Here is a 25,408-nt window from a genome sequence, read left to right on the forward strand (position 1 = left end):
AAACCTCACAAAACAATCCTCTCAATATTGCAAGGCAATTAGAGGATTCATTCTAGCACAAGGGCATTTCTCGGACAATCTTGGGTGCAACAATTAGGAGGAGATCTACTTTGATCTCTCATTGCCGAATTGCACTAGGACCGGAGGTTATTACTTACTCTTTATCGTTTCATTGTGTTTTTCGTTTATGACTATTAATCACGTATAAAATTTGCGTTATAATCCTTCAATTTATGGGTTTTATACGGATATTTCCCTACAAGTGGTATCAGAGCGAGGCCACGTAAACTTTTCTATGTGATTTTCATCAAACGATTTTTGAATCGATGTATTTTTGATTAATTTTCATTCGGCTGAAAATTTTTCCCTCTCGGCATTTTTTTTAATGCTGCGTTTTTTTTTTGTGTTGGGAACCGTGTCTTGTATACACGGTGATGGTTGTCTTTTGTTTTGTTTTCATTTTGATCTTTGCATATTGTTTTGTAATCGATATTCATCGCAATAAGTTAAAGATCTATCAAAATGATTGCATAAAATTTCGTGTGGCAATTTTTTTGTCTCGGCCAATTTTTTTTGGAAAACCGTGTGGCCTTCATGCTCACGGCCTGTTTTGTTTTGCATCGTTTTGCGTGCCACACAATTTTGATAGATCATTCGATCTCTTGTTTTCAATCGTTCTTTGCATATTGTAATTTTAATCGATAATTATTGCAATATGTTAAAGTTGTTTCAATTGTAATTTCAATTCTATACGGATTAGATTAAATTGCAATTGGGTTTTAACAAATCGTTTTGTTGTTCGATCTTTTGTTGATTGAGCCGTTTTTTTGTTCCTTTTGTTGCTCACGGTTTTCAGCAACATTTTATAAAAAAAAAAAAAAATTCGTGGTACTGTTCACGCCCAGCAGTGAAGAAAAAAAAAAAAAAAAAAAAATTCTTTTTTTTTTCGGCCAAATTTTGCATAAAACGGATTTATGCTCTCGCTTGATGGTGAAACGGTTCACCCACGCAAAATTAAATTACTTTAAAACGATTTAAAGTAACGGATTATCATGAATTAAAATTAAGTTGATGAAGCGGTTTTGTCACATAATTTTAATTATCTTTGGTGGTTTGGGTAAATTTAACATAATTACGGAATTATGTCACGAATAAATTTAATTTAGTTGATGCATTTTATTTATCGTTCTTGTTTAATTTGAATGCTTTTAATTACGTATTTATTTATTTTTGCAAACGGTTGTAACTTAGTGTGGCCTTAGTAGAACGTGTTACCGTAATGATGGAACACGGTCTTGGTTGTATTTTGAGATCTCGTATCTCCTTTTATTTCTTTTAATTACAGTTTTTATTTAGAATGTAAATAGGTTTATATTTTGTAAATTTTAATTGTAATTTTGAGAAGACTAAAGAAGGAGACCGGATGCTCACTCCCGCTACATGGACAAAGATGGAACATCGAGACAAGCTTTTCGGGTCCAACGGTGGATTCCAAAGTTGTATTATGTTCTTTTTACTAGGATAGGCCACACTAGGAATTTTATTTACGTATTGCATTCATTTATTTATTTTATCGTAACGATAGTATGCATCATATTCCGCCTAAAAACCAAACCACCTAATAATTGCATGAAAACTGACACATATAGAGGTCACGAGTTAGTTTTCTTTGACATTCTCATGTCACACGATTTAAGCCATCATCTAAATTAATTCATTCACGCGATTTGCTAGTTATTCGTTCACTTAAAATGAATTGAAACTTAGTTGATGGGATCTTCCTCGTATAAACAAAAATTGAGAACGGTCTTTATAGGTCAAACTCCAATGAATCCCTTCTTCGTCGGTAGGCATAATATGACCCCTTCTACGTCGGGTAAGTTGGAACCGATTGACTTATTTTATCTCAACACTATGGTCACTCGTACGATCCTGTGATCATGGTGGACTATAGATAGGATTTACGGAAATCTATCGACCAAGAGTTTTTACGGAAGAACTAGCTAAACAGTTGGCTTATCAATTTACGGAAATTGAGTCTTGGGATCACTTGTATTATTCTTGAGGGAGATCAATTATACAAGTGCAATGAGTCTACACGATTAAAATGAATTTTAAATAGACTTAAATCACCTCGATGAGTTGCTTATTTCGTTTTGTGTTTTCTTTCTTTTTCAGTGTAGATCACGTTCACATAAACTGCTAATAACAACATGGCTGGTCACTTGAACGACCCAATGCCAAGTGCCACATTGGACCGTGAGTCCCGGCTTCGGATCTTCATGAATCGGATGAATCATCAACTCGATCGAAGAATGATGGATCAAACTTCGCGGGACCGGGAGGCGGCATTACGGAATCGCTGCCGCTGGCGACGGAAGCTCAAATTTCTGCTTGAGCCCATGCCGTCAAACCCAGGCCCCACGGCTGGAATTAACGAGATCGACAAGTATAACGATTTTGCCTTGGAAGCGGGTGCGATTAAAAACGTACTCATTTTTGCAATGGAACCCAATTTGCAGAAACGCTTCATAGCCCAAGGTGCAAACAAGATTTTCACCACGCTCACCAAGGAATTCTCGAAAGCACCGAGAATCGTGACCTATGAGCATACCACTCGCTTCTTTGATGCGAGACTCGAGAAGGGCCAACCGGTTAGCCCACACATTCTCAGCATGATTGAGAATGTCGAGAAGTTGGAGACGCTTGATTGTAAGATCGGCGAGAACATTGTTATTGACCGCATGCTTCACTCACTCCACGATGGTTTTTCGCAATTTAGAGCGAATTACTATATGAATGATTTGAAGAAAAGTCCCCATGAATTGCACTCCCTTCTCGTACAGACCGAGAAGGACATGAAGTTCGGTGGGAGCATGAAACAGGATGTTCTCGTTGTGTCAAACAAGGGCAAGGGTAAGGGCAAAGTTCAGCCGGGCCTAGCAGTAGGCAAACCGAAGTTTAAGAAGTCGGGTCCAGGTAAGAGTGGGCCTGGTGAGTCGAGCACCTCATCAGGCGCGACAAAGAGCAAGAATGAAAACATGGAATGCCATCATTGCCACAAGACTGGGCATTGGAGGCGTACATGTCCTGTTTATCATGAGGACTTAAAGGCGGGTCGCGTTAAACCTGTTGGTATGTCTTCATTCTCTTCTACTTTTATTCATATGATTGAGATTAACCATGCAAGTTACGGAACTTGGGTACTTGATATTGGTTGTGGTTCTCATCTGTGTAATCATGTGCGGGGGCTCCGAAACATCGAACCCCTCGTAAAGGGTGAGGTGGACTGCGTGTCGGGAATGGAGCACGAGTGGCTGCCGTCTCAAGGGGAACATACGTGATCCAACTTCCTAGCGGATTTGAGTTATTTTTATATAATCGCTATTATGTACCCGATCTTTCGAAAAACATTATTTCGGTTTCGCACTTGACAAACTTGGTTTTTCATTTGTAATAGAGAATAATACTTGCATTTTCTCTTTACACGATATGATTTATGGCAAGGCGGTCTCCATGAACGGAATTTATGTTTTAGATCGGACCACCGAAATATTACACGTAATGAATAAAAAGTTAAAGGTTGGTGACAAAGATCAAACGTATCTATGGCACTGCCGTATGGGACACATTAATGAGAAACGCGTAAAACAGCTCATTAAAAATGGAGCTATCTCGGCTTTTGATTTTCAATCATTTGGCACGTGTGAATCATGTCTCATCGGTAAGATGACTCGTATTTCCTTCAAAGGTGTTGGAATGCGCGCTGCTGACCTATTAGGAGTCATACACACGGATGTATGTGGTCCTATGTCAATCACCGCACGAGAAGGCTATAGGTATTTCATCACTTTCACGGACGATTTAAGTAGATATGGCTATGTCTACTTAATGAAGCACAAAAGTGAATCCTTTGAGAAATTCAAGGAATACCAAAATAGGGTACAGAACCTATTGGGTAGAAAGATTAAAACACTGCGTTCGGATCGTGGTGGCGAGTATCTTTCTCACGAGTTTGATCAACACCTTAAAGACTGTGGGATTGCCCTACAGTTAACTCCACCTGGAACACCTCAGCTGAATGGTGTGTCCGAACGGAGAAATCGAACACTACTTGATATGGTTCGATCCATGATGAGTCACACCGTGTTGCCTGACTCATTGTGGGGTTATGCTCTTTTGTCAGCCGCTCTAATACTTAACCGAAGTCCGTCTAAAGCTGTTGACAAGACTCCATATGAACTATGGAAGGGAACGGTCCCTAACTTGTCCTTTATACGGGTTTGGGGCTGCGAGGCTTATGTCAAGTGGAGACACGAGGATAAGCTCGGCCCGCGATCGGTCAAGATATACTTTATAGGTTATCCTAAAGGAACACTTGGTCATTACTTTTATTCGCCAACCGAACAACGTGTTTTTGTTGCGGCTAGTGCGACATTCTTAGAGAAGGAATTCTCGAGAATGCAAAGAGTGATAGAACCTTCGACCTGTCGGAGATTCCAGAACCAAATACCGAGCAACCATTGGAGGAACCAATTCCTTCAATCCCGGCTGTGGTGAATATTCCTGAGGAACCTAGGAGGTCGGGAAGAGTCTCTATTCCTCCAGACAGATACATTGGTATGGTCGAGGAACATGACATAGATGACGTTCTACTCTTAACGAGTAGTGAACCCGCAACCTATAAAGGTGCCATGACTAGTTCCGACTCAAAGCTATGGCTTGAGGCCATGCAATCCGAAATGGACTCTATGTATGAGAACAACGTATGGGATCTTGTTGACTTACCTGCTAAGGTTCGTCCCCTTCAATGCAAATGGCTTTACAAGATAAAGCATTCTGTGGAAGGTCAACAAGATATCTATAAAGCACGACTAGTTGCTAAAGGTTTCACCCAAGTGCCAGGTTTGCACTACGATGAAATTTTCGCACCCGTAGTCATGCTGCGTTCCATTCGGATTATCTTAGCGATTGCCGCCTATCATGACTATGAAATTTGGCAAATGGATGTGAAAACCGCCTTCTTAAACGGCTTTTTGGAGGAAGAGTTGTACATGGTACAACCCGAAGGTTTCATCGATCCACAACATCCTAAGAAAGTGTGCAAGCTTAAGCGTTCCATTTATGGACTTAAGCAAGCATCTCGGAGTTGGAATCATCGCTTCGACCAAGTGATTAAAGAAAATGGATTTACTCGATCGGTCGAGGAACCATGTCTTTATATCAAGTCGAGTGGGAGCAAGATTCTCTTCCTAATATTGTATGTCGATGACATACTCCTGATTGGGAATGACATACCTCTCTTAACTTCGGTGAAAGTATGGTTGAAAAACCATTTCCAGATGAAAGATCTGGGTGAGGCGCAAAGAATTCTAGGCATCCGTATCTATCGAGATAGATCACGACGGATGTTATCTCTCGATCGGGGAGTCTTACATAGACAAAATCCTAGAGAGATTCAGCATGACTAACTCCAAGAAGGGGTTTCTTCCTATGGCTCCAGGGGTGCATTTGAGCAAGTCTCGGTCACCGGAGACAGGAAGAGAAAGAGCGCATGACACGGATTCCTTATGCCTCGGCTATAGGATCAATCATGTATGCCATGATATGCACACGTCCGGACGTGGCATATGCATTGAGTATGACAAGTCGATTCCAACAACATCCAGGTGAATCACATTGGATGGCTGTCAAGAACATTCTTAAGTACCTACGGAGGACTAAAGATTGGGCATTGACTTATGGAGGCGAACAAAAGCTATGCGCAACCGGTTACGCAGATGCTAGCTTCCAAACGGATCGTGATGACTCGAAATCTCAGTCTGGATTCGTTTTTACTCTTAATGGCGGCGATCTGCACCGGTGGAAGAGTTCCAAACAAACTGTTTACAAAGCAGATTCTACGACTGAGTCCGAGTACTATGCCGCGTCTGAAGCTACAAAGGAAGCGATATGGATGCGTCAATTCTTACATGGACTATCTGTAGTGCCTAGTTCGAATGACCCGATCACCATCTATTGCGACAATAGAGGTGCCATCTTCCAAGCTAATGAGCCAAAGTCTAGCAACAAGTCTAGACATGTACAACGGAAAGCTCATCTAATCCGAGATTACGTGGAGCAAAAGGAAGTAGTGATAGAAAAGATTGCTACAGATGATAACATAGCAGATCCTCTCACTAAACCATTACGACAAGATAAGCATGAAAGGGCATGTTAATTCCATGGGAATTAAACGTGTTCCTAAGTTGTAGTACTCTTTTATGGATTAGATTCATTCTCTCTTGTACTCTATACGACATCATCGTTTTGATAATTTTTATATATTTTGTTTTTCATGTGGTTTTGTACGACAAATTTGAACACCACAAAGTGAACTGAACAAACATAATATTTTTGGTCCTTAATTGCCCACGTGAGCTGATAACTCAAGGTAATTATTTTGTGACGTTGGTTGATGGTGGGTTCAACGAGCCATAAGTCAACAGGTTGGTGACCAATCACGAGAGGCGATTTATACGGATATCTCGTAGGACACAATTGTGACATCGACGTGGAGTCCTAAATGTTTTACAACATTGGTGCCGGTCGTGGATAGGACTTCCATGGTGATCCTAAGAGTCGATTCTTTAGACTATCGTTGTCTCTTGAGACTAAGGCGATTTTGGGTGACTTTGGTTTCTTTCTCACGGTCATCCGTAACGGGGGGCCAAGTAGATTGTTTCGGGTCATTTCATGCTGCGCTTAGATCGGAAGGAGTTCGAGTTGAAGGAAATATTCAGCCTTTATCGGGTACTCGATATTTCTCAGGGCCACTCGAGGAGTCAGAATCGAAATGCATGGCCATGCTCGAATACAAATTCGTTTTATCAGTTAAGTTACTCTCTAGTCGGGGAAACCACTCTTGATACAGATCGATTGTAAAATACGACCTTTGCGGATCCGGATCTGCAAATTGGTTTACATTGAGTGGGAGAAATTTTAAATGAATATGAGAATCGGTTATCGCACATACACTTGTACGGACAAGTGGGAGTTTGTTGTTTGTGTCCTCCAGTTAGTGCGGATAACGTCATTGCACATACACTTGTACGGACAAGTGGGAGCTTGTTGGGCTGGTGTCCTTTACGATTAGTGCAAGGACTTATAAATTTCTAAAAGGATCAAAGGGTATACTTTTGTATCATAATCAGTTGGTCCACGTTTATCAATAACGGTTGGCTTGCTAGATAAGTTTGACGTTATTGTCATACAGATGGCGGTGATCAACTGGTCCCTAAAAGTCACACCTATAGGATACGTTTGAGAGATGTGACGGTATGAAAATACAGACATGTAGATGCCAAATTTGACTAACCGAGTTAGTCGAGTTATTTGACTAATAATTAGTCAAAATGTGATGTTGAGATATTTTATTTAATACGGATTAAATAATAATGGCTAAGGCGAATTAATTGATTAATTCGTAAATTGAATATAAGCGATTTATATTTAATTAAATGTATATTGAATATAATTATACAATATCGTCTTTGTCGGACATGTATTAATGTTTCAACTAATCCGTATTATTAGCTGATGCTTTAATAACCGATAACCGATGACGATTTATAACAAAACCGCGTCATATACATTTTAGCGATTTGCGAACCAGACCATGAGCTAAAACTAAAAGGAAGTGGAAGCCCACTTCCCTAGGTAGCCCATGGCCGGCCGAATGAGAGGAAACAAAAAGGAGACCCTCTCCTCACTTGTAACCTAATTGTCATTTGCAAAAACAAATTAGGGTTTTGAGAAAATTGCCTCTCAAAATTCGGATCTCTCATCCAACAAAACCTCACAAAACAATCCTCTCAATATTGCAAGGCAATTAGAGGATTCATTCTAGCACAAGGGCATTTCTCGGACAATCTTGGGTGCAACAATTAGGAGGAGATCTACTTTGATCTCTCATTGCCGAATTGCACTAGGACCGGAGGTTATTACTTACTCTTTATCGTTTCATTGTGTTTTTCGTTTATGACTATTAATCACGTATAAAATTTGCGTTATAATCCTTCAATTTACGGGTTTTATACGGATATTTCCCTACATTTATTGGATGTTGCATTGCATGCATATAATTGACAGCATATCGAGTATAGATAATTTCCCTAATCATTAGTAGAGGCCGCTATCGAGGTGGGCGGGATTAGGTGTTCGATCAAAAGAGCTTCCTAATACGTACCCTCACCTCTTACTCCAGATCTCTGTGAACATCCGTGTTCATTGGCATCCACGAGAGTCGTTCTAGACATAGAATGCTAAGGGTAACGAGTTCTTGGTGTTCATGTCACTACTTTGTGTCTTGACATGACACGAGGTATTCGAACGGTTTCCAATTTTCCACAATAAATTGGTGGCGACTCCACAAATGCAAACGCTTATTCCCAAGCGACCCCGTGGTCCCGCGTCCACACAAATCAGCAGCCTTAACAGCCAGGTCAGTCCGAGAAAAGTCCAGTTCAGACTTCAGCTTATCATAATATGACCTCATAAGGTCAATCCTGGTTACCAGAGAAGTAGCCTGATAAGCGTTGTGGAGACAGGCCGCGACACCCTGAACAAAAACAAAAACAAAAACATAAATATTATGTCATAATAACAAAAACCTCGAAATAAAATACACATATTACGAAATATACATAATAATAAAAATAGCGTACCTCCCTAACAGCAGCCAAAGCACTTGCCATAGGCTAACAGAGTGATCGACTGAAGCAACTGCCTAGGTAGCAGTCTCGATAGGGTTAAGGGTGAGCATGACATCTGACTTGGAAGCAGCATAGTCCCTGATCTTTAGCTTGGCAGCCTCCACATTATCTACCCTGGCTCTCACTTTCCTGACAGGGGCAGATATATCAACATCTTCTATTTTTCTCTTCTGAGCTGCTGAACTTGTTTCAGCAGAGGCAGCAGGAACTGTAGAAACCTTGGAAGCTTTAGGCAACTCGGTTAAATTAATAACAGACTTAGCATCTCCGCCTCCCTGGGAGACTTCCTCCTTAATCTTAGCCAACCTGGCTGAGAGGTCAGCCATACCGAACCTGGCAAGGCGAGTAGATGACCTGGTGGCTATAATACGAAACACTACATTAGCAACAAAAACTATCATGGAAGAGCCAAAATAGTGAGAAAAAAGAAAACAAAATAGACTTACTGCCTGAAGTAGAAGCACTAACAGCCTTCGAAGGTTTAGGCACCCTGGTAGCACCATCAGCTTTCAGGCGGTGAGGAAGATGGCCAGCCCCGCAACAGAGAGGCCACGACCTCTCCAATGGAGGAATAGCAAGGAAAGCAGAAATATTTGCAGTAGGGTACTCAGTTTCAGTAACCCAATCATCAACTGCGCACACAGGAGGTATGATCCAATATAATTTTATTTTTTATTAACGAATAAACATGCAGGATGAAAGAAAAAGTCGAAGTACTTACCCGCAACGCAAGCTTCATAGTTCAAATATGCCAGATCAGGGCCCACAGAATTGGTCCTGATAAATATGTACCCTGCAGCCCAGTTCTTGTCATGGCCACTATCCAGATTGCTGAGAAGGGGAGTAGTGGAAGGCCTGACCTTGAAGCTTATACGGCCAGGGCTATTGGTCTTGACAGCATAACAGGTCTTCAGATCATCAAGGGAAAAGGAAATATTGTGTTTTTTGCATAGATACTTAACAGAACAAACTACTTTCCATACCATAGGCATCAATTGATAAGAAGGGATACCGATTTCTTTAATAACCTCCACCATAAGAGGAGAAAAGGGGAGCTTACAACCTGCCCTGAAGGCCCAATCATGAATACAGAACCAACCAGGACATGCCCAGTCAGCCCTAATAGGAGAATCTTCAGGGATCCAAACTTCGGAATCAGCGGGAATAATTCCTTTGTCTTTCAGCACCTTTTCAAATTCAGGTTTCAGGCGATTTGAAAGAGACTGATCATCTTTCAGAGCTTTTGTGGGTTTGAATTGGAAATCACCATGGAAAATTGAAATCATCTCGAGAGGAGAATCATTCGGTTTACCAACCACAGGAGGCTGAGCAACAGAAGATAAAGGAAGATTTTCAGAAGTAGTTTCCTCAGGGTTTTGAACAGGTGGGGTTCCAGGAGACACTGCACTCCTGGAAGATTTCTCTTTTGCGGCCATTGTTGAAGAATCGTTAAAAATTAATCAAAGATTAAAAACTGGAAATTAAGGAACTTGAAGAAGAAGATTATTAGAAGAGAATAAAGCAGGTTTTTTGGTGAAGATTAACTCAATGAAGTGAAGAGGTATTTATAGTCGGAGAAACTAGGGTTTCAACCGCAACTTGGAAGGATAATTATTGAAGAAATTGCAACACGCGTCACAAACTGAACAACTAGCCGTTACAGGAACTGATTAGCCACGATCTAACCGTTGAACAGTTTTCCATAGTTTGAAGTTATCTCCTTATTTTTTGTCTTGACACGGTGAAAATAAGGAGATAAGGGGCAATTGTTGAGCCTGGAAATCTGCAGATATCCCTGATCAATATCTTTTCTTGGCCTGACTGTCAGGGTGTCAGGATGTCAAGCTACCAAGACACATGAAGATAGGCGCCAGGCCACGGAGAGTACAACGGTCAAAATATCAGGACGATATTTGACCACGAAGTCATATTATGAGGAGAATATACGCGCAGTAATTAACAGCATTAATTGAAAAGATTCTGCAATTAAAGGCATGAATTAAGGACACAATAATGGACATTATTGCGGGCAATTAAGACGGAATATTTGGCATTAATGGTACATCCAGCCGTTCAGCACCACTATATAAGAAGCACTTGCAAAACATTCTAAAGGAGAGAAAACAAGATATATTCAAGAATACAATATTCTTTTACAACACTTAAGTTTATTACGATCAATTGTGCTAAATATTCCATATAATAAGTGAAATCCTCTCCTGGCTTGGTACCCGTGATTTTTTCCCATTTAAGGGTTTTCCACGTACAAAAGTTCTTGTCTTATTGTTATTCTTTTTATCGTACTTTATTTTTCTTGCATTATACCATGTCAACCTGACTCACAAATTGCTTGGAGCTAGTTAACCCTACCTAGACTTACCCTGACCTGATTTCGCCTTACGCAAAATCCATACAAAACACTTAGTACAGGAACACAGTTAGAACATAAACACAAATGACCATATAACAAGAATGAAAACCTATAAAAAACGAAGCCTTACCAGACGACATCTGGAATTCGGCAGCTGGGGGTTCTTGTTGACTAGTGGACGTACCAACTTCCTCTTCTTCTTCTTCCACTTCCTCCTCTTCCTTCTCTTCTTCTCTCTGTTCTTCCTCCTCTTGCTCTCCTTCACCAATGTCAAGAGGTTCGAAGGCAGATGCACCAATAGGGGAAGAAAGTACACTTGGGTAAGAAAGAGTTGCAACAGGAAGAGTAAATAAACGGCTAATCACGCTATTATCTCTAGAGGGAACTGGCTGCTTCAAACCTGCAGCAGTACACCAGTAAGAACATCAAGGTAAAAGAAAAACAACAGACACCCAGAAACTAAAATTACCTTTAGAGGCCCCCCACTTATCAAATAAGTACTCGGGGGTGGGGGTAAGAGAGTCAATCTTAACGAAGATGAATTTCGTATTCCAGCCTTCATCCCTCACTTTGGGAGGAAGGATCACGCCAGGGTTGCTGCGGTCGCAGGACTTCAAGGTGATAAGCCCGGCAACAAAGTGCCTGAAAGTATAGAGCAGGGCGAGGTCACCCAGACCATTCCCCAGAGCGTGATCCTCGGCAAGGATGCAGAACGAAACCAGAATGCGCCATGCATGAGGCGCAAGCTGGCAGATCGCCAACTTATAGTGGCGCAAGATCCTTTGCACCAAAGGAGGGAAGGGAAAAGACAAACCTTGGGTAAAAGGGTACTCGTACAGTCATATCCAACCAGGATTGTGGGCATCCGGCGCCTCCACAGGAAGAGGAATCTGAATCTCGACCTCCTGCCCAAGGCCAAACCTCTCTCTCACCTCCTCGAGGGGGGTGTCAGGAAAGCTGGAATCGCACAAATAGTGTGATCTGAAAGGATCCCAGAGGATCGGAAGGGAGATATCAACAGCAGATGGACCTCCATGGGGAGAAGGAGGAGGGGCGGTGCGGCGGATAGACTTTTTTACCATAATTGCGAAGTTTAGAGGCGAAAAAATTAAGAGAGAGAATATAAAGTGAGGAGTTTACCTAGTGGATAGGGAGATTTTATAAGAAGGGAGGGAGAGTAAAGAGTTTTAGGGAAAAAGGTTAATAAAGACAGGAATAAGGGAAGTGGGAGGGGAGGGGTGTATTTATAATTGTAAGGAGTTAAAAGAAGAGAGTTAAGGGAGGGAGTTAGGTTGGGGGAATCGAGGGAAAAGAAACGTGGAGGAGGTGGGGAGTTATTGAGGGGAAGTAACTGATTAGACCCCTAACTGTCAGTCTCAATGGATAAGAATGCAAGTGGGCTGATGTCATGCTATGACATCACCACTACATGCAGCATTCAGGAGGGAAGCAACTCCTAGCATCCATCGAGCAAGAACAGAACATGGCAGTTGCTTGGGGGTAATTGTATGGGTAAAAATACCCTCTCATTTTCATCATGACGTGGCAACTCGCAATTGGATAAAATAAAGGCACACGGATCAACGACAAGGCAGCAGGCTGCTAGACGCAAAGAAGAACAAGAGGAGATGAACCTGGACATTCAAGTGATACAAAGGCCACGTTTGAATTAAATAACAAACAGTCAGCATGAACGTTGAAATGGTCAGCAGGAACATTGCGGTGATCAGCAAGAGCTTTGACAAAGCCAACAACCACTTCCTATTTCGTAGGGAGTGGAGCGTATGGTTGAGCATTTATAGGGAGCATGTGAAACAACTCAAGGGAGGACTATAAAAGGGCAACGAACCTCAGATTCAAGGGCATTCATCAATTGACTCACTCGGAAAAAATATCATTCAACACCTGCAGCAGTCAACATTATTAACACGCTTAGAATTTTATACATCGTTCATATCATTTGTACTTAGTCATTTGGAGATCACAGCTGTACCTCCTGATCGTTCCAGCTAGGTTCACCCTCGAATACTATTACTACTAGTGGATTATTGGTGGGATACCATTCCCCCCACGGTTTTTCCCACATTTTGGGTTTCCCGCGTCACCATTTTGCTTGTGTCGTTTGTCTCTCTTTCTTTTCGTTTGATTCTCTTTCGTACTAGTTGTTTACTTTCGTTCTCGCTATGCTCTTACTACTGATCTACTTAAGTCCTTAATATCGTATTTTAATTGAAATAGCCGCATGAACTCACAAATATTTAGTCGGTAAAATCTTACATACCAAAACAATATTCCTATTTGTATTCTCTCTATTCAAATGCATATGGATGGTACACACCACTTTAATGTAGGACGAGCACTCTCCCCTCTTATGGAGGACAATGTCCTTATTGTTGGTACCAGGAACGCCACTAACAACTTGTTAGAACTTCGCTTAGGCACTCATGATGGAGTTGTTCCGTCTTGGGCTCTCGAGTTCGATGGTTGGCTTGAAGATCGTCTCACCACCGGAAGGTTAGTTCAAGTCGTTTTTGTTTCAATTTAGTTTTAGTCGTGTTATCGATGTGTTCATCGAGTAATATAGATGTAAAACAAATCCGAACACAATCCTATTAGTGGGTAAAATTGGTTACTAAAAGATCTCGTTTTACAATAAATTTGTGTAAAACCGCTTTACACAAGTATTTGCGGTTTTCATGGCACGGCCACGTACATGATGGTCAAGGCTAATATATCAGCTCACCGAGTAAGTTATTTTTTTTATAGGTTCCAAGATGTGAATGAATTCCAAAAGAAAGCACCTCATGCGGAAAGGGCACACCCTTTTTCGGATCACCTATACCCATTGCACGTTGCACTTGGGGCCGCCGGAGAAAATGCCAGGGCGGAGCTTATATATCGTAGCTGGGACTTGAGCACCTTATCATACGCCTTCTACGAGTTTACTAGTAATACCCTCATTTAATAACTTGCATGAACTTCTGCAATAATGTATCGCCGATTTAGCGGTTGAAATCACCGAGAAGAGGTACTCATAAGTTATAATCAATTCGGATGTAAAACCGGTTGAGATTGTATTTTTCGCTTGTAGTTCTATTGAAAATAAAAAATTCTTCAGATTTCATGGTCGATGGTCCATACCTTATTTGATTTCTGATGCTTTTAGTGCACTGCTCTTTAAGTTGGGGGACTTGTATATCTAGGCCTGGCGAACGGCTCAAACGGGTTTGATTTAGGTCGGATTAATTTTGGGTAGGGTTATTTCGAGTCTGAAAATTTCGGGTCGAGTTCGAGTAATTTTCAGGTCAACTATTATCAAGTTATTTGTAGATAATAAAATGTCGTGTTCTAAATATTTGTGAATTTGGAATTTCTTTTAAAACAACTCTAAAGTCTAAACCAAAGTACTTGGCCAATTCAGGTTTTATGTCATAATTGGGTCAGTCAATTTTGGGACACTTTCGGATCTCGGGTGAATCTTATCAGGTCAAGTCTTAAACCAGCAACCTTGTTCGTTAGGTGAAGAATGAAGATGATTTCGTGTTGGAGTCTTCATTGACATCCAATTTTGTTTGTTTTATTGGTGTTTTTTGTGTACCGGTTTATTTATCATGCAAAAGAGGAAGCATTGACCACAAGAGTATGGAACTACACAACTCTTTGGACAATAAAAAGTCACAAAATACACCGTACATTATACAGTAAAACATAAAAATACAACTTTTTTTTGTTACTCTATGTTTTTCGAATCCATTTTTGAAATAATGGTCAAAAATAAAATATTTGTCGTTTTGGGTCGGTTTTGAAAATATTTGTCAAAATGGTGTCCATGTAGGCTCGGGATTTCTGGACCTAAAACACGCCACTACCAATGGCGTGTTTATAATGAGTAGGAAAAGAAACTTCATTAAAAAATGGACTAAAACAAACACGTCATTGAGAATGGCGGGTTTCGGAAGGGAAACACGCCATCCCCTATGGCGTGTCTTATGTAATATTTTTTTTTTTTTTTTAAAAAAAAAAAGTTCAGTCAATTGAGAAAAAAAATTGTTGTAAAGACACGCCACTACTAATGGCGTGTTTCCTTCAGAAAACACGCCATTAGTAGTGGCGTGTTTCAGGTCTAGAAATCCCGAGCCTACGTGGACACCATTTTGACAAATATTTTCAAAACCGGCCCAAAACGATAAATATTTTATTTTTGACCATTATTTCAAAAATGGACTCATGTTTTTCTATATATGACTTTCTCATATTTTTAGATACTCACTTTTTTTTTTTATATTTCTCAAAATATTGATTAAATATTGTGATATGTATATTCATAAAAAAGAGCTTTTCGTAAGCAATTTGATGGTATAATTTTTTTATTTTTTTGATCAAATGTGTTTTTATAAATATTAAAGTTAAAAGTTTGCCTTGAAAAAATAAAATATATATTAAAAAATGGAAGGAGTAATAAACTAATGTGATTATGACACTAGCATTCATATATTATATTATTATCCATTTCTTTCTCTCTATTTCTTGTCCATTTCCTCTCACATTTCATTCTCTCCATTCTTGTCCAATTCATCTCATATTCATATACTCCCTCAAATTCACAATAAACCTCACATTTTATTTTGGCACAAAAATCAAGGAAACACACTATCCCACCATATAATTAAATTTGGACTACACAAATACACTATCCTACCATACAATTAAATTTGGACCACACAAACACTTACCATAAAAGGAAATAGGGAAGTTATTGTGAATAACCGAAAAAGAAAATAGGGAGGTTTATTGTAAATTGGAGGGAGTATTATATTATTATTCTTCATTTATCTCATCAATTACTTGCACCATTAGATCGTTTCAAAATATGATCTGGACTGTTAAAAGAAATGGAAGGAAATGGAGAGAAGAAGAAATGGAGAGAATGTGTGTTGGTAGAAGAGTATCGAGTTGACTTTGTTTTAACATAATGTTATTAGGCTTTGTTCTTTTGGACTGAAATGGATCTGATCTGAACTGAATGAACTTATAGGATCTGAACTGAACTTATAGGATCTGAACTGAACTGAATTTATAAGATCTGAATTGAACTGAACTTATAGGATCTGAACTGAACTGAACTGAACTTATAGGATCTCAACTGAACTGAACTTATAAGATCTGAACTGAACTTATAGGATCCGAATTTAAATTAACTTAATTTAATTTAACTTAATTTAATTTAACTTAATTGTTGTTGTTGTTGTTGTTGTTGTTGTTGTTGTTGTTGTTGTTGTTATAAACACAAATTCTCATTTATGACGGACAATATCCGTCACAAGCTTGTGACGGGTCAAAAGAAAATCCACTTAGGTAAATGAAGACAAGGTTTTTGTGATTCCCTATGCATTATATTACTTTTGTCTTATCTACCCAAGTGGGTGATATTTAACCCGTCACAAACTTGTGACGGATATACCCGTCACAAGAGAGACTTATTGTATTATAAAAAAATGCAAATTTTTATTGAGATGAAATAAATTTTTTTAAAAGAAATTAGTTGGTAGCCAAGAGAGAACATTGATAAGAAAATATAATTTAAAGCACAAGGTAAGATTATAACATTTTTCCGCTTTATATACATTGGTTTGTTCATACATTATACTACGATTACATTACGATAAAAAATAATGAAAGAAGTGATAATGTTGTTTTAAAAATAATAATTTATATATGTATCGAATAATTAATGTGAAATGTTTTTGCATCGGTTTTTAAAAATAATACTCCGTATATAATTTTGATAAACTGAATTTATAGGATCTGAACTGAACTAATAGGATCTGAACTGAACTGATAGGATCTGAACTGAACTGAACTTATTGGATATGAACTGAACTTATAGGATCTGAAGTGAACTTAAATTAAGTGACTTTAAGTCCAAAAGAACAGGGCTTTAGAGCATCCACAATGGTGAGCAACAACTCAACTAGCTTAACTTTCCACATCACCTTTTTGAGCTATAAAACTTTTAAGCTACAAACTCCTCCAATGGTTAAGATATAAGAATTGTTGCTTAGATGAACTCAAATACATTTATTTAATTGACATATATCACTTTGTGGGTCCATTTGAGCTACTAGCTCCATGAAGCTGGTTGCTCAAATTAAGCTAGTTCATGTGGAGCTCTCCAATGGTTGAGCAACTAGCTTGAAACTTTAAGAATTTGCAAGCAAGTCCTTTTACTCAACCATTGTCCACAAGAGTATGAAAAATAAAGTAGTAAATGCTATGATGGTTGGAAATTGATTTTAGGTTGTTTATTACGCTTTTCGAGTTGTTTTAGTTGTTATACTTTTTATATTATATTTTGTAAACGGTATTTTAATTTACGGTAGACAAATGAATTAGTCGAAGATAGTACAAATTGTAATTTTGAAAACCCATGACTTTTTTTTTAGGGAAGAAAACCCAAGACTTCACCTAGCATATAGTGCTGAAATTGAATAGCAACTACGGAGTAGTACAAACGAACCTAAAACAGATTGATTAATGTCATGACAAAATGATCAATGAGACAATTTTTAAGATGTTTATAATCTATCATTCAACCTGCTTTTAGGATACTATAATCACCCATTTTCCTTCTCACAAAAAAAAAACCTACTCTTACCTTGAAAGAGTTGGCTCAAATATTAATTAACGTCCATGGTATCTTTAACTCGATGATATATGTTCACGACCTAGTTGTTAACGACACTCGAGCAAGAAATGAGTTAATGTGGCCAAATAAACGCATGACTGAATTTTGGAATCACCGTCTCAATATGTCAATTTGGGATGCACAATTGTCATTGTTATTCTTATTAATAATTCCCTCCATCCGTTTCAGTGATATGTTTACACTTTTTTTTATTTTGAAGTATAAACATATCGGAGTATAATACAATTCAATTGGACGAAATGTGTCTACTATTAACTTCTTCGGGTCAACCCTCTGTAAAATTTCCTATTGAATTTGAGAATCACAAAATCTCATTGAAGACGGGCGATATCCGTCACAAGCTTGTGACAGATACCGTTTCCTCACACAAAATGTCCATTGAGAGGTGAATGAGAAGCACATGGGGGGTGTCCCACCTTGTCCCCTCTCCTTTTTGTGAGAGGTCACAAGCTTGTGACGAAATTAGCCCGTCACAAGCAAGACTAGCTGTTTGAGAATAAGCATGAAGCATGCATAAGAATAGTACATAACTACATATAAGTCCGTAGATGCAAGGAAAGTGTGTAAAAGTGTGTACAAGGGAAATACTTTTCATTTCATACTAAAAAAAATACTCCCTCCCAGTTATTATATTGTTCCCATTTGATATGGGGATAATACTTAAGGAAAAGTATTAAAATATGTGTAAAAGAGTTGTGTGGGGTTGGTGATAGGAGAGAGGGATGAATTATTAGTAGTTAAATAAAGAATTGTGGGGCCAAAATAGGAGTAAAAGAGTTGTGTGGGGTTTGGTGATAGGAGAGAGGAATGAATAAAATAAGAGTAAAACTTTCTAAAAATAGAAAGGGGACATTAGTTGAATAATCTGTTTCGAAAAAGAGGGAACATTATAGTAACTGGGAGGAAGTATGAAGTAACTAAAATTGAAGATGACTTAAAGGAACTTAAGCAGCTACTAATTGTTCCTCAACAAATTTTTTTAGTAAAAGTTTAACCAAAGCGGTAAGATGACTAATATTCAACGGATATATCATATTACATTAAGTCTTGCATGTTTCACAATTCATAGCCTCTTTTCCTTCTTAACATTATCTACATCGATTTTCTTCTAAACTTAAGATTTCCATAAAAATTGTCTCGTAAAAGGTTGTATCATAAAACAGCGGTATAGTAGAGGATCACGTGTCATTACTCATTACCAACTTATTTATACCCAAATATGACACGGGAACAAAACACCAAAAACAAGTTTTAAACCAGCAAAAACTCTGTATTTTGTTGTTCTCCTCCATCTTCATCCCTATTATCTCCATAATAATTTGGGCGAAAGTGTCCGCTATGAAGATAAACAACACGTTTTACATATCACACGGGTCGCCCAGGCTTTCTATTGACGACTCGCTCCCAGCCAGGCATTTCTTGAAGGGTTGGAAAAAGCAGGATTATGGGCAAATTCCCAAAGCAATTCTCATCATTTCTGGTCATTGGGAGACTAATGAACCTACTGTTAGCGCCGTTGATGGATTCTTCGATACCATTTATGATTTCTATGGCTTTCCTGCTCCTATGTATAAGGTAATTTATGATTTATGCTGTGGGGGTCGTGAACGTGTGTATTAGAATATTAAACCGTTTTATCCTAATAAACTCGCGCTATTGGTATTGGTTCACAGCTCAAGTATCCGGCTCCAGGTGCTCCAGATTTGGCAAAGCGAGTTCAAGAACTTCTCAAGGGCTCTGGGTTTGAGCGAGTGCACATGGACAAGAAACGCGGTCTTGATCATGGTGCATGGGTGCCGTTGATGCTTATGTACCCTGAGACTGATATCCCTGTTTGTCAGCTCTCAGTTCAATCACATTTGGATGGCACACACCATTATAATGTTGGACGGGCGTTGGCACCTCTTAAAGACGAAGGCGTCCTCATCATTGGTTCCGGGAGTGCTACACACAACTTGGGAGACCTTCGCAGAGACTCTAATGAAGTTGTTACATGGGCTCAGGAGTTTGATCATTGGCTTGAACAAGCTCTCATTACTGGAAGGTACCTTTTTGCTTTGGCTATTAATCCCTCTGACTTAACAGGTTTTTTACGTTTTAGTTTTTGCTTGAGTCTGAGTTAATAAGAGCGACTTTAATTGATTTGAATGATATCCTGTCACTGATAAAACTGCTTTTTTCTCTGTTATAGGTACCAAGATGTGAATGATTTCGAAAAGAAAGCACCTCATGGAAAAAAGGCTCACCCTCAGCCTGATCATTTCTACCCATTACATGTCGCCATTGGTGCTGCCGGAGAAAAGGCCAAGGCGGAGCTCATACATCGCAGCTGGGACCTTGGCACCTTATCTTATGCCTCCTACAAGTTCACAGATACCACTATTTAGCTTTCGTCCGACTTCATAGATTATTTGTTGTTACAACATTAACATATGTATAAAAGTTACTTTAAAGTCAAGTTTGTATTGCTGATGCTTTGTGCAATAAAGAATGTTACTTGTATGATGCATAATTGGATTGTTGAGCTTTGGCGTGAATTGTGAATGAAAGCTGAAATGGTTGTTAAAGAAAACGGGAACGGAAACGGAAACGGCCATGATTAATCAACACTGATTGGAGATAGAATTTAGGGTGTGTTTGGATTGAGAGGTTTAGACGGAAAAGAAAGGAAGGGAGAATAGGGGATTTAAAATCCCTTGTTTTGATAGCAAATGGAGGGGGGAGAGATTTGAAGGGATCCAATTTCCCTCCTCCAAGCCTAATCAAAATCTCTCCACAATAGGCCGAATTTGGAGAGGAATTGTATCCAAACAGCCACACTCCATTCTCCTTCCCCTTCCCTTCTCTGCCTTTCCCTTTCCTCCTCCTCCCTCCCCTTCATTTCCCTCCACTTTTGCTATCCAAACACACCTTAGAACCCAAAACAATTTGTTTTGATAACAAACTTGTATAAATGATGAAATCAAGTGAAAAAGAGGACACTTAATCTTTATTGAGTTTAATCTGCCTAATTGAAGCTAGATTAATGCCCTGTTTAGTAAAACTAGCTCAAAAGATTGTTAAAACCTAAAAAGGTACTTAAAAACTGAAATGCTAACTAAATCTTGGGAAAGGTAGTTGAAAATTAGGAGCTCCTAAGTTAATTGATTATATTTAAAAAATGTTTGGCAAATTAACTAAAAAGGTAGCTTATTTTGGTGAAATGACGGAAAAAAGATATAATAATGATTTAATATTATTGTTTAAAGGGTAAAAGAGGAATATAAATTAGGATCTACCTAAAATCTCAAATGCTACCCTATGTAGCATTTTATTTCAAGTAGCTTATTTGCGTAAATAAACTACTTGACAAACATTTACAAAAATATATGCAAATTTGCGCAAATAAGATACCTGACAAACTTTAATCAAATAAGTTATTTTGACCAAATAAGATACCTCAAAATATATCAAACAGAACCTAAGGCAAGGCGGCATCGTGCCGAATTACCGATCAATATCTGCAGGTATCTTAAGCTATTGCAAATTGATTTGTTCACATAATTGATTGGTTCACATCCAGATATCCCAATTTAAAAAAAAAAAATGCACCATGTCACCGTGCCTAATTGTTCATTTTACAAATTTGCATAAAAAAACCCAATTTAGTCCAATTAGTCTTGTTCTGTAGTTCGCTCTGGTCACATATTTTCGATTTAGTCCAGATTCCAGACCGGATGGTTAACCCAAAAAATTACACCATTATAAAGAGAGTACCTTATTTTCATATAAGTCCAATAGTTTAAGGCCAAAATAAGAGAAACTTGGTAAAGATTGGCAGATTGCAAGAGTACCGTTTATATTTACAAGGAAAAATGTACGTGGTGCTCTTGAAGTTTCGAGTTTTCCCGAAATTCCCAATTTTTTATTCCAGAAAATTTTAAGAGGCTATAACTCGTGTCTACGAGTTCAGAAAGTGATATGTTTTTTTTCAAATCGATTATCTTTCCGAGAACTATGATTTGAAAAAAAAAATTGTCGTATTTGGATCCCGTCGCTAGGATTTTTGTACGTCAAAATTTTTTTTACTGAACAAACTTTGAGTGACTATATCTCTTGGTCACGAATTACAAACTCGACAAATTATTTTTTCAAGTCGTAGTTATCGAAAAGATAATCAATTTGAAAAAATAATCGTCACTTTTTGAACTCGTAAACACGAGTTATAACCTCTTAAAGTTTTCCGGATAAAAAAATTGGGTATTTCGGACAAAACATCAAAGTTCAAGGACACCGCGTGCATTTCCGTATTTAAAATAACAAACCGAAATCTAAGTCACAAAATTACGTGAAAGGGAGTGAAACTAAACCAATTAAAACCCAATTCTTATTTAAGTTAGTTTTAACTTTAGACAACATGAAGAATCATAACAGGGGCCAAAAAAAAGAATTTATAAGACGGTTTTAAGCAATACATACTCCACAAATCCACAATTAAGACCGATATAAATCATACAATGGCGGTGTAATGACCATATGTAGTAAAGGTTTGACAAAAGTGAGCCAAGTGCAGGTACGATACAAGATCGCAAGTCTCTCTCGCACTGTACCCACCAAGTAATTTATTGGTCTTATATACATAATTGATATGATACTTACCCGTCTTAACCTTAATAACAGTGTAATTATTAATTTTCATTAGTATTTAAATATACATCTAACATAAACTTATTTTCAACAAGTCATGCCGAACGTGTCAGATTGACCATGAAATAACAGGCCATTTCTCCATTTAAAGTCAGATTGTTCGGACTACGTAAACATTTAGGGGTCTTTACTGTAAAACGTGTCAAGAATCCGGGTTTAAGGATTGGGTCGGGTTAAGATTTAAGTTTTTAACAGGTCTAATTGCAACGCATAATTGCTTACCTTCTTATCAACGAGTTACGTAAAAGTCCTATCATTAATTTTGTGATCTTAATTATAAAAACCTTAATTGTTGTAATTAACCATCAAAGTTATTAAGTACAAATAAACAAATTTATGTTCAAAAGGATCGGCAAAAAAACGGATTGAAAAGTATTATTCTTGCAATAGATTTGTAAGTCAAATTTTACATAGTTTTATATATGTCGAAATAAAATTTTAATTGCCCCAATTACTTTTGAAATAAAGATTTAAAAATGCTGGCTGTGGGGTTCGAACCCACGCGCACTTATGTGCAGAAGATCTTAAGTCTTCCCCCTTAACCACTCGGGCAAACCAGCTTTGATGTTTATTATGTTAACTTTAATTTATACATATGCAACTACTTTTAAATAACAAAATTGAAAACATCTAAAACAATGAAAAAACCATCTGACATATAAAACTTCGCCTCATATCCAAATTACAAGTCCTTGTCTCATATAAACAAACCAAAACAAACCCTAAAGAATAGAAGAGAAGAGATTGGGCGTAGGTAGAATCTATCACAATCTTAATTCCTAACAATGATAGAATACTTCACGTCGATATTTTTTGGGAGCTAGATCCTGTGAAATTTGTTTATATTGTTCTTAATTATGATGTTTTTACGTTTATGATTCATTCACATGTCACGTCATTTGACACCTTATTTCTTCTCGATCACTTAATAATTTTATAATGTATTTTCATACCTAGCTAGCATATCCTTACACTTGAGTATGAGTAACAAAGTTTAGAACAATTGCAACACCATATCAAAGATTTATGTATATTAGCTTATTTCATTGGAAAACTATTTAGTAAATTATGTACTATGATTCACCATAACATTAGATCAAAGAATAATAAGTGTATGACACTAATATAACCATGAGCGCAGCCAGACCTTAAAGTTATATGGGCTACGGAATCCTAGAAGAGATTTCAAATATTTTTGTGTGTACCAAATTAGCAAATCGAAAGTGTAGCTTAGTTGGGGTGTTGTGTTTTGTTTGGCTTTTAACCAAAAGTCTTAGGTTTGATTATTTGTAGGAACAAGCTATTTAATTTTTGCATGCTAATAGATACGAACACACGTAACTCTAATTGTCTTAACTTCTCAACTTCATTCACATTACACTCCTTGTAAAATCATTGGCGTTTTTCATTTAAAGTAATTCTTCTCTAAAACGGTTTTACAATATCATATTGTAAAACATATAACGAAAGCCCTTAATGCTCTTAATATGGAAAGTGGTAATTGGTGAAAATTGTTTCAGTGGGAGTATTTAGATAAATAATCACTTGATTTCACAATAATGATTATGTAAAATGTGTTATGAAATATTATAGTATAATATTATATGGATGTCCATATCTTAGAGTATTCTAGAGTTTATTATCTTATGGAAATTATGCCTTCATTATATGTGTATATATACCTCTTCATAATGGAATAATATATAGTTTTGTCTCCTTTATATTCTCTCTACCTAACTTCTCTCTACAATTCTCTCCTCTCTTTATTTCACAATACGTTATCAGCACGAGCCATATAGCCAACTGAGTAAGACAATTAAAAGGATGCGGATCCAAATACCAATGTATATGCGATTGAGGTACGTTTGTATATTCAATTTATTATGACAAATTGTGACGCACGATAATTATACTAAACATTAATTGAACAAGATTATGGGGTTGAAACATAGAAATATGTGAAGGTAATTCGTATGATATTTAACCATAGAATTTGCACCCCTGAACTCCACTTAAACAACTTATGTAGAGATTTGTTTTCATATGAATATGAAAAATACAATGATACGTGGCTTTTAACAAACAAGTTATAATTATGATCTAATTTTGCATAAAGACTATTTTTTGCTAATTTGATGGTAATTGAGTTTTTAATTTCACTTGTAGCCTAAAATTTGTTTATGCAGTGAACAAATTGTAAGAAGGGACATATCATATAAATTTTGAACCTGAAGTTTCAAAAGATCTATTTTATAAAGACGACCAGATATGTCTATATTATAACTTTGGCCTGAAGTTCAAAGTTGTAAAGATGTGTAATAATTTAACACTGTCTCACCGGTACAATATATTCATATCGTATATATAAGTGTAAGTGACCAGAAGTCCACACTTAAATATAAGTGGCCAGAAGTCCACCGAGGTGATTTTTTAAACCGCAATTGAGTTTAAAACGGTCTTTATAAAAAGCACATTTATTTGTGAATTGATTCTTGCTCACCTGAAGTTGAACAATATCAAGAAATATGGAATTTAAGATCCATTCCTTGAAGTGAATATGATATCTCATAAAGACTCTGCGTGTAGCGGAAGATCGAGAACATGACATTATGATTACGGCCTTATGAGCCAAGTAAAGAAGCCATAATTGGGCTTAATGTTGTGGCCTTATTGAGCCAAATTCGTTCATCGTGAAAAGAAAATATCTCATGAAAAAGCATGTGAGACTCATATATGCTCGAGGTTCGATATGAGAAAGTAAAAAAAAAATATTCACGGGTTGAAATTTTGACATTCACACTATGCCCTAAATTTCATAGTGTTTGCGAATAATGAAACTATGACCCGAAGTTCATAGTGTTTACAAATACTGAAATTACGACCGGAAGTTTA

At 37.7% G+C, this 25,408-nt stretch overlaps 2 protein-coding genes and 1 non-coding gene across 3 annotated transcripts; 2 read left to right on the forward strand and 1 right to left on the reverse strand.

Annotated features, from left to right (window-relative positions):
* Positions 1 to 13,411: 13,411 nt before the first annotated feature.
* Positions 13,412 to 14,184, forward strand: LOC141645995 (extradiol ring-cleavage dioxygenase-like; the record flags this gene model as incomplete). Its single annotated transcript, XM_074454123.1, has 2 exons — positions 13,412 to 13,638; positions 13,891 to 14,184. Coding segments are annotated over 2 exons (426 nt in total), but the record flags the coding sequence as incomplete, so codon positions are not given.
* A 4,879-nt stretch (positions 14,185 to 19,063) lies between these two features.
* LOC141647409 (4,5-DOPA dioxygenase extradiol-like) lies at positions 19,064 to 20,326 on the forward strand. Its single transcript, XM_074455561.1, has 3 exons — positions 19,064 to 19,405; positions 19,504 to 19,874; positions 20,022 to 20,326. The coding sequence occupies exons 1-3, from the start codon at positions 19,169 to 19,171 to the stop codon at positions 20,215 to 20,217; spliced, it is 804 nt and encodes a 267-aa protein (XP_074311662.1). The 5' UTR covers positions 19,064 to 19,168; the 3' UTR covers positions 20,218 to 20,326.
* A 2,667-nt stretch (positions 20,327 to 22,993) lies between these two features.
* On the reverse strand, positions 22,994 to 23,076 carry TRNAL-UAA (transfer RNA leucine (anticodon UAA)). Its single transcript has one exon. It is a non-coding gene; the product is annotated as a tRNA-Leu (tRNA).
* Positions 23,077 to 25,408: the final 2,332 nt, after the last annotated feature.

The sequence above is a fragment of the Silene latifolia genome, chromosome 3 (assembly GCF_048544455.1).
Source record: "Silene latifolia isolate original U9 population chromosome 3, ASM4854445v1, whole genome shotgun sequence".
Taxonomy (NCBI): Eukaryota; Viridiplantae; Streptophyta; class Magnoliopsida; order Caryophyllales; family Caryophyllaceae; genus Silene; species Silene latifolia.

Coding starts and splice junctions, on each gene's coding strand:
- LOC141647409 (XM_074455561.1), top strand. CDS start 19,169: ATGAAGATAAACAACACGTTTTACATATCACACGGGTCGCCCAGGCTT. Junction 19,406..19,503: donor TTCCTGCTCCTATGTATAAG/GTAATTTATGAT, acceptor ATTGGTTCACAG/CTCAAGTATCCGGCTCCAGG. Junction 19,875..20,021: donor CAAGCTCTCATTACTGGAAG/GTACCTTTTTGC, acceptor TCTCTGTTATAG/GTACCAAGATGTGAATGATT.